At 47.6% G+C, this 9,792-nt stretch overlaps 1 protein-coding gene across 10 annotated transcripts in view; it reads right to left on the bottom strand.

Annotated features, from left to right (window-relative positions):
- Nucleotides 1–200: 200 nt before the first annotated feature.
- The window catches only part of EPHB1 (EPH receptor B1), a 321,566-nt gene continuing 311,974 nt past the window's right edge, over nucleotides 201–9,792 (bottom strand). For 9 of the 10 annotated variants that reach the window (XM_075937229.1, XM_075937227.1, XM_075937234.1 and 6 more), the window contains one exon: nucleotides 201–604. Coding sequence is in view for 1 of the 10 variants with exons in the window: in XM_075937228.1 (XP_075793343.1) it covers nucleotides 517–604 (88 nt within the window). In the remaining 9 variants the exon portion in view is untranslated. Of the gene's footprint in view, nucleotides 605–7,788; nucleotides 8,907–9,792 lie in introns of those variants that run through there. The other variant, XM_075937226.1, reaches the window with a different exon arrangement.

Here is a 9,792-nt window from a genome sequence, read left to right as displayed (position 1 = left end):
AAACGCAAGGGCCAAATCTGTGTAAATTGGCATAGTTCCACTTACACTATGCTGATTTCCACCAGCTGATGATCTGGCTTCAAACGAATATTCACCAAAAAATCCTTTTACGGTATTGAACCAGTTCTTAATCAAAGACAAATATGGGGGGTGGGGGAAGGGTAGAAAAATAACGTCAATCAGAGGGGAAGGAGAAGTGATCAGGCTTATTTCATCATTTTTATTGAGTGCAATTTTCTCTTTAGTACAATATTCTCTGAAAGTTACCGTTACAAACTGACAATTTCAACACAATCAACGAATTGGGAAAAAAAATTACAACGGGGCAAAAATCTCGTACAGACATCTCATTGACTATGTACAGGACAGGGTGTCTGCCGGCCGGCACAGTGCATGCTGCTGAGGTGAGGGCTCCCTTTGCCTCCGCTCATCAGGACAGAGCGGGTCTTCGGCCCGAGCGCCTGACGTTGCTATGGAGAGGGCAGCATTCCTCTTGTGGTCATGCGGGCTGCTCTGCTAGAGGAAACGGAGGAGGGCAGAGCGGTGGTGAGCGGTGCTGCTCTGTCTCCGTTTCCGTGGGAGATGAATTACTGATGTACTCCCCCTAAAAGAGAAAAGGGGGAAAACAAAGTAAAGCAAAAATGAATCTATTGTACTACAACCAACCGGTCATCCCACTTGTGCTTCGGCAACAGAGCAGGGAGCAGCCAAGCACAGCAAAGAGATGGCATGTCCTACCTAAACTGAGTATTGTCACTGGAAGATACAATTTTGTAGGCCCTACAATAATATACAGAAGACTTCTGCGGCTGCAGGCTTTCCCATCACATGTAGCAGCATGCAGTGACAATGTGCGTTGACTCCTTAGGATGAACTATCCTGGGAAAGCCAGGTTGCATGAGGACTTAGAATTCCCTGACTATTTCTGACATCATCTCTCAATGGGCATCAAAACAGCTAGTCGGGCATCTTCTGCTGATAGGAAATTTCAATGAAAAATGCGACTTACGCAAGAATCAAAGTCGTTGGTAGGAAAAATGTTGATTTTGGTGGAACGTGTTCAATTTGCTTTTACGTAAAAACAGCATAAAATAATGCCTTTCAGGGTGAGTGGATCTGGATCAAATATTTCCGTTAGTTGAATGGAATCCAAACGTGTCACATCTGGCTAAGATTAAATGGTGGCAGCTGAGCCACTTTGGTCCCGTATTGGTGTTGGAATTTGGGTGCATGCAAGCCCTGCTCTACCCAATGGACTGTGCTTCCTGGCTGGACTACATCTCCCAAGATGCACCACAGTCTTCACGCTGGCTGGTCTGCACAGCGATTCAGGGAAGCCTCCTAACAATGAGGCATCATGGGAAATGTGTTCTAGCCCACAAGGGAGAATAGGGGCATTAAGCACCCTGGTGGTGACACAGGGCATTGATATTTCTGTGGTTTCATCAAAAACGGAAAACATAAAAAGTTGTTCCACCCTCCCCCCTTATTTTTTGCACAATCAATACATTTTTCACATAGAACCTCCCATGTTTGAACAAGTTCTAGGGAAGCACTGATCCTGCTTAGGGTCAAAGAAAAAGGCCTGGTCCCAAAGGCTGTGATAGCTCAACGGGCAAGACAGAATAGGGGGCTGAGACAAACAAGCAGGCAGGATGGGCCGACAGTAAGACCTGGCCTGTTGTAAGTCATCCACAAGTGGAATAGGCAGAAGCAGAAGTCACAGGACTTGCAGCTCACCAGTTACCTAGCCATTGTCCAGCAGCAGTTTTCTATAGGCACCACAGCACAAGGAAATTTTAAGGGAGAGCTTGGATAAAACGGCAGGGAGTTTTTTCTTGTGTGTAAGGGTGACCCAGAGAAAGTGTGGAGATGCCAGTGGGAAAAATGGACAAGTAGGTGACCGAGGCGGCTTCACAGGTGGAGCGAAGGCCCGAGTCCCATATGAGGAGAGGTTAAAGCGACTGGGACTTTTCAGTTTAGAAAAGAAGAGACTGAGGGGGGATATGATAGAGGTCTATAAAATCATGAGTGGTGTGGAGAGGGCCGATAAAGAAAAGTTATTTATTAGTTCCCTAAATAGAAGAACTAGAGGACACCAAATGAAATTAATGGGTAGCAGGTTTAAAACTAATACAAGAAAGTTCTTCTTCACACAGCGTGTTGTCAACCTGTGGAACTCCTTGCCAGAGGAGGCTGTGAAGGCTAGGACTATAATAGAGTTTAAAGAGAAGCTGGATAAATTCATGGAGGTTAGGTCCATAAAAGGCTATTAGCCAGGGGATAAAATGGTGTCCTTGGCCTCTGTTTGTCAGAGGCTGGAGAGGGATGGCAGGAGACAAATCGCTTGATCATTGTCTTCGGTCCATCCTCTCTGGGGCACCTGGTGCTGGCCACTGTCGGTAGACAGGATACTGGGCTAGATGGACCTTTGGTCTGACCCAGTACGGCCGTTCTTATGTTCTTATGAGTCAATCATGGGGTCAGATAATAGAATGCCTACATAGTGTGGGGGCTGGAATGTCAAGGACTTCGATGGCGGGTTGGAAGGAACTGGAAAAGTTATCTAATCCCGTCCGTCCCCCCCCCCCCACCCCCATGCTAAGTATATCTCTGCCATCCCGGACTATTAACCTGCTCTGGAGAAAGATTCCACAACCTCCTGCTCCAGTTGTTAACTATCCTGACTAAATTTCACCTCATTCATTTCAAACCAGTTTATCAAAAGCAAATGCAACCCTTCGCCGTTGGGTATGAGCTCAAAATTTTACAAGCATCCTCTCCACTCCACTCACCACACCGTCAGCTGAGTCGTTAATGAAAAGAGGCCCATGCCGGACCCCTACAGAACCCCCCACCCCAGAGACTCATAGACTTTAAGGTCAGAAGGGACCATTATGATCATCTAGTCTGATCCCGTGCACAGTGCAGGACACAGAATCTCACCCACCGCCCCCTAGAATAATCCTCTCACCTAGATCTCAGATATTGAAGCCTTCAAATACTTTGAAGACCCCAAGATGCAGAGAATCCTCCAGCTGTGATCTGTGCCCCATGCTACAGAGGAAGGCGAAAAACCTCCAGGGCCTCTGCCAATCTACCCTGGAGGAAAATTCCTTCCCGACCCCAAATATGGCAATCAGTTAAACCCTGAGCATGTGGGCAAGACTCATCAGCCAGACACCCAGAAAGTTCTCTATAGTAACTCCTATCATCCCTCCATTGACCTATTTCCCACTGATAATGGTCAATTAGTTACCAAGACATACCCTCCCAAATTGGTCCTAGATGATCATGCCACTAAAGCAAAAATGAAAAGGTTAAAAGGAAACCCCCCTTTACGTTCGTTCCCCACCGCATCACCAAGTGCCAGTGACAACTTTAAATTTGTTATTTTACGCCGCTAGGAAAATGTGTTATGTTACATCGCTAGGAAAATTCTTTGTTACGCCGCTAGGAAAATGAGTGAGGTTACACCACTAGGAAATTATGTTACATCACTAGGAAAATGCGTTATGTTACATCACTGGGAAAATTCTTTGTTACGCCGCTAGGAAAATTCGTTATGTTACACTGCTAGGAAAATGGGTTATGTTACATTACAAGGAAAATTCTTTGTTACGCCGCTAGGAAAATGAGTGAGGTTACACCGCTAGAAAATTATGTTACATCACTAGGAAAATGCATTGTTACATCACTAGGAAAATTCTTTGTTACGCCGCTAGGAAAATGAGTGAGGTTACACCGCTAGAAAATTATGTTACATCGCTAGGAAAATGCATTGTTACATCACTAGGAAAATTCTTTGTTACGCCGCTAGGAAAATGCGTTATGTTACACCACTAGGAAATTATATTACATCATTAGGAAAATTCATCCTGTTGTGCCGCTAGGAAAATTTGTTATGTTACATCACTAGGAAAATGTGTTATGTTATGCTGCTAGGAAAATGGGTTATGTTACGCTAAGAAAATTCATTGTTACATCACTAGGAACTCTTGCAGCAGGACAGATTCTGTTACAATTCTTTAGAGACTTTCCATTCTTTCCATAGAAGCAATACAGCTTTGCTTGAATTCTCCTCCTCTTCCCCTCCAGTTTTATGCTAGGCTGGGGTAATTACCCCTGGCCTTCCCATCTGTGCTTGAGATTAGCTTCAGCTCTTGGCTGTGTTTGCTGAAATCTGAGCCCCAGGCAGCAGAGTTAGTAACAGGAGAATTGACACCTCTATCGCTCTCGTGCCAGCATGAGCCATAACTTTAATAAACCAGGGTTTGCTTAATGCTGCACGGGTAATAACCCCTGCCCAAACGCTGCCTCTCTTCCCGCCGCCTTGCTTGCACGCTGCATGGCTCAGTCCGTGTGTGTTCTGGCATGAGAACCAGTCTCCTTCTCCCTGCTCCTTTACTCCTTTTCAGGCTCCTACTGAGGTTGCCAGCTCTAAATAAGAAAGACCGTCAGCACGTGCAGTTGGGAGGCCCTGGCAGGGTGTTTGGGTACAGGAGGGGGCTCCAGGCTGGAGCAGTGTTGAGGTACAGGAGGGGGAGGGGTGCAGGCCCTGGGAAGTGTTTGGGTGCAGGAAGGGACTCTGGGGCAATGTTGGGGTGCAGGAGGGAGAGGCATTTAGGCTCGGGGAGGGTGTTTGGGTGCAGGAGGGAGCTCCAGGTTGGGGCACAGCACTGGGTGCAGACTGGGTTGAGGAGAGTGGGCTCTCTGAGGGGTCTGGGTGCAGGCACATGGGGTGGGACGCAGGGTGCGGCCAGGAGGCGCTTAACCCAGGTGGCAGCGCAGTGGGGCTCAGGCAAACTGCCCTCACCTAGCCTCACGCTGCTCCTAGAAAGGCTGGCTGGCTGCGCACAGGAGGCCTTTGTGTGTGGCCTCCAGAGGGGAGTCTCCATATACTGCCCTGCTGCCCATACCCACAAGTGCTTCCCCATTGGCTGGGAACTGGCCAGTGGAAGCAGCTTGGACAGCGCTGGAGCAGGGGCAACATGGCGCTGTCTCTCTACCCCCACCTCCCAGAGTCGGCAGAGAGGGCAGCCAACTGCTTCCGGGGCAGGGTGGGGGAAGGCAGAAGCAGCCTCCCTGAGGATCGTGGTCCACCGACAGAGGCTGCAGGATCTCCCAGTCAATAGCGATTGACAGGTTGGTGACCACTGGGCTAGAGGAACACGGCCACCGGCACCCACCAAACAATACAGAAACAAGACACACATCCACTGCCATTGGGGATTGCTCGCTCTGGCCTTGACTTCACAGCCACAGAAAGGTGTGCGTTTAACCTCAGGATAACTAACAGCCAGGAGCTAGCCTGAGGTAAAACGTGGTGAAGGAAGGTCAGACACTCATTTTACCACGAGGTAAAATCACCACGGTCAACCCCCAGAGCGGGCACAGGTCTGTTTACCTGGCCATTTACCCGTAATAAAGCTACAGTCCCTGTTGCCCACTGTGTTTTCTTCTCAGGGTATCTTGGGCCAAGTAGTTGCCTTGAGGTAAAACAGTCACTATTACACAACGAAGGCCAGGCCTCTGTCTTGCCCATAGTTGAGTGCGGCACAGCATAGCGCTGACACCGAGTAGAAGATACTTGTGCTGTTGAGAGCCTGCCAATCCTAGTCAGGCGTCTGCTAGGAAGTAAGAACTCCCTGCTGTCGGTCACCAGGGGGGACCGAACCAAGACTTCCATCTCACGTGGTTGGTGAGTTTCATTTGAGCGAGAGGAGCAACTGTGCTAGCTAGTGGCAGCAGGCTCTTACCCGCTCAGCAGCCGGTCAGTAAAGAGAGGCATGATCACCACATGCCTAACCAGCATGGTGCAAATAGAAAGCCCACAAAAGAGTCCCTCTCTCATCCCGTGCTCTCCGTAGGTGTGGGCTACGTGGGAGGTGAATTACGTACTTGAGAGGAGAAAGAACAATCTGGGGCAGGTTACTTGGTAAATATGGAGGAAGTTGCACACCACTGTGGAATGAAAGACTAAGACCTGGCGAGATCCTTCCATGGACAGAGGTCAAGCGAGATGGCCAGTGGGGCAGGGTAACTTCATTTCTCAATCGGTCTGCCGTTCATCACATGGGGCTCGCTTCTCAGACACTGGACACTTCTGAATGCTGAAAACAAACACATATCCTGGGAGTTTCAAAGGCCCTGCATTTGGTTCCCATTGAAAGCCACTGTGACTTGGCTCCCTTACGTGTCTTTGGAAGCATCAGTTGGCCAGCCCGGTTATCCTTATCCAGAACTGCAGAGCTGAATGAGGCAAAAACCTGCTATCTGACTGCTCAGCTCCACCAGCCTTTCCTAGGCCGTCTCGGAGGTGTCGGCTCTGCTGAGGAGACAAGAGATACGGGGGCAGAGAGAGCACCATGGGCAGTGAGTGGAATTGTGGTGATCATGTGGAGAGATCTCATCATGGACTTGCTTGGCATGGCCATAGATGACATAGTGTGACACTTGCAAAAAAAGCAAACATGATTTTGGGCTGCATGAACAGGAGCGTGGTGAGCAAGACACGAGAAGTCATTCTTCTGCTCTACTCTGCACTCATTAGGCCTCCACTGGAGTGTTGTGTCCAGTTCTGGGCACCACATTTCTGGAAAGATGTGGAGAAATTGGAGAGGGTCCAAAGGAAAGCAAGAAAAATGATGAAAGGTCTAGAGAAGATGAGCTAGGAGGGGAGACTGAAGAATTCGGTTTGTTTAGTTTGGAAAAAAGACGACTTGAGAGGGGACAAGAGAGCAGTTTTCAAGTATCTAAAAGGCTGTTGCAAGGAAGAGGGAGATTTAGGTGGGACATTAGATAAAACTTCCTGTCAGGGTGGTTAAACACCGGAATAAATTGCCTAGGGAGGTTGTGGAATCTCCATCTCCGGAGATATTTAAGAGCAGGTTGGATAGACATCTATTAGGGATGATCTAGACCAGGGCTACTCAACTTTGCAAGCCCTGAGGGCCACAGTGATACTCACAGCACATACCATGGGCTGCAACTTAAGTATGGTTGTATAAACATGCAAATATGTATGCAAATATATGCAAATAGTTTCTTTCATGCTGGCAGGCATGAATACAAAGATTAAAGCAAAACACAGGCCCCATTTAAGTCAGTTCTGCTGATATAAATAAAATGCAATATTTACCTGATTTGCACCCATATGATAGCACTTTGAATGAGCAATGATAGTCAGGAATTTAAGTACTAAAATGCATAGCAACAGAGGACCATTATATTGACTGCTTTTTGGTTTTGGCTCCCACCCGTGGGGCCGTATGTTGAGCCCCGCATCAACCCAACCTCAAACCGCCCCGTAGGCCGCATGTTGAGTAGCCCCAATCTAGATGGTCCTGTTGTAAGGGCAGGGGACTGGACTCAATGCCCTCTCGAGGTCCCTGCCAGTGCTAGTGTTCGGTGATTCTATGATTCTATAACATTTCCACGCTCATTTTAACTGATCTATGGATATCATCTCTAGAAGGAAAAGTCTCTGCAATGGACAGTTGTGACTACCTAGAACGGGCATAGTTCCAAAGCAGGGGGATTTCTGGGGCCACCCGGAATCAATATGTCCAGGCCTGGGAGGAGAGGAAGTGGAATAGGATTCCCACAATGACTGGAATCTGAGCCCAGGCCTGGGATAAGAACCTAGCTTGCTGGGCCAATGTAGCATGGATTCCAGGTACAGAGCGAGACAATCCCAAAATGGACGCCACTCCTCAACTCCTCCCCTCCCCATCCCCTGCCACTTGCAATGGGCCCCATGTACAACACTGAGGCGAGTGGGAAGCTAAATGAGACTTTAGTGCTCACCAGAGACTGCCTCTTTTCGGGTGAACAACGGCATTTTCATGAAAAAGCCCTAGGAGGATTCCAGCAAAATTGAGAGCAGCGTTGAACACCTCCTACTCATACTGTAACCAAGAAGTGCAGCATGAAAGCAAAATCCCATTATTTAGCCACTTCAGGGGGGCAAAGAAGCTTTTAATATCCAATTGCACCTTGGAAATATAAAGCCGCCACATTAAATAACAAAGCAATTGACCGCTGAGTAGCGTTGTTTGGCTACCGATAACTGGGGACTGCCAACATAATTATACTAGGACTTCTGTGCTACTGTCCTGACTTACTGATGCTTTTAAAAATAATTCCAGCTGTGTCTGACATTTTACTCCTATTAAAATTCATCATTGTACTGAATAAAAATCATTTTAGCCCACCTAGGTTGTAATGAAACTTTTATTTAGTAATCTGGAGTTCAACAGAAAAAAAGGGGAGGAAGCAGAGGTGAGAAAAAGAGAGCAGGGAGAGAGAAACTGAGATTATCTCAAAGGATAATTTATATGGAAGAAAATATATGTGTGTGTATTTCTAACGCACCAGGGTCCATTTTCAATACCGCTCTCAGATCACGTTAGGTCTCAGAACTCACGTTCGTATTAACAGTAGTAGAAAGTCTAAATTGCTGTAGAACTCTGCATCCCAGTTATGTTTTGCAAAAGGTGTCGTATGCCCATACCCGATGGTCTTGAATGTGTCACTTAACAGGTCTCCTGAGTCAGAAATTCTTCTGGGGTAAATCCACGCGGTTGCCTTGAAATCAGGGTAGTGACAATGTTGTATTTGAGCTCTAGCTTTGGCCAGATGAAATTTAAACAAGACAAACCACTCTTCAAGGCGAGGAAAGGTGCTCTTGTGGTGTCAGGTACTAGAGAGCGGTCTTTTATTCCCAGCCCTGCCATACACACTCCTTGTGTGGCCTTTGGCAAATTATTTCAGTCCTGATCTTCAAAGGTATTTAGGTTCCTGGAGGATCATCCCCTGTCTGTACGTGACCTTCACCTGCCTTGCTTGTTCACACTGCAGGTGCTCCAAGGCCAAGAGGGTCCCCTGGATGGACAGTGCCTTGCCTAACGAGAGAGAAAATAAAGCACGTGGGACAGATGTTACGCATGCCAGGTAAAGAACGACTAGAAGGCACTGAGAAGTTATGTTGAGGAGTGTGGTATCAGCACCAGCGTAAAGCCTAACACCACGGCTGTGATCTCTGCCTAGAAGCACTACTGTAATATAAATAGCCGTCATGAGGATGTATTCGTGCGGAAGTAGAAGCACTACGCAAGGCAAAGCGTTATAGAGATCGATAGAGACAAGGTGGGTGAGGTCAGATCTTTCCCTGGCCCAACTCCTCTTGGCGGAGGAGACAAGCTTCTGCAGTTTGTTTGGGAACCTTGTCCTTCCCACCAACACAAATCGGTCAGAAAAAAGATGCTACCTTGCCCACCTCATCTCTCTGGGACCCGTGCGGCTACAGCACCTCTGCACACAACATTCCTATTGCCATTGGCTGTATATACCGATATACAGGATACCATTCAGAATTTTGGGACCATGCTGCAGTCTCACTTTGAAGGGCCATAAAAATTGGGTTGCTCTGCAGAATTATAAATGATCAATCTCGGTACACTTCACGGCTGCATGAAATGCATTCGATCCAGGAAGTAACCAGCGCAAAGAAAACACGAATATTATTCCAGCAAGGATTCCAGTGGAGGAACGAATAGGAAGCACAGGCAGCTCGGAAGCTAGGAGGGGTGTAAATCAGGGAAGAACATAAAATTGGATCCTCAGTCAGCGATGAGAGCAGAGGGGAGAAGGAGGGCAAAGCAATCACTGTTTCTTTAATGGTTCTCCCGAGCTCTCCCTGGGGATCAGCCCTTACAATGCCATCTCCCCGGGGAACCCAAATTGTCAATGAAGTGCAGTTTCACACTTAACAGGGAGGATAATTTGACA

The sequence above is a fragment of the Pelodiscus sinensis genome, chromosome 10 (assembly GCF_049634645.1).
Source record: "Pelodiscus sinensis isolate JC-2024 chromosome 10, ASM4963464v1, whole genome shotgun sequence".
Lineage (NCBI taxonomy): Eukaryota > Metazoa > Chordata > Testudines > Trionychidae > Pelodiscus > Pelodiscus sinensis.
This window is presented reverse-complemented; position numbering and strand designations above follow the sequence as displayed.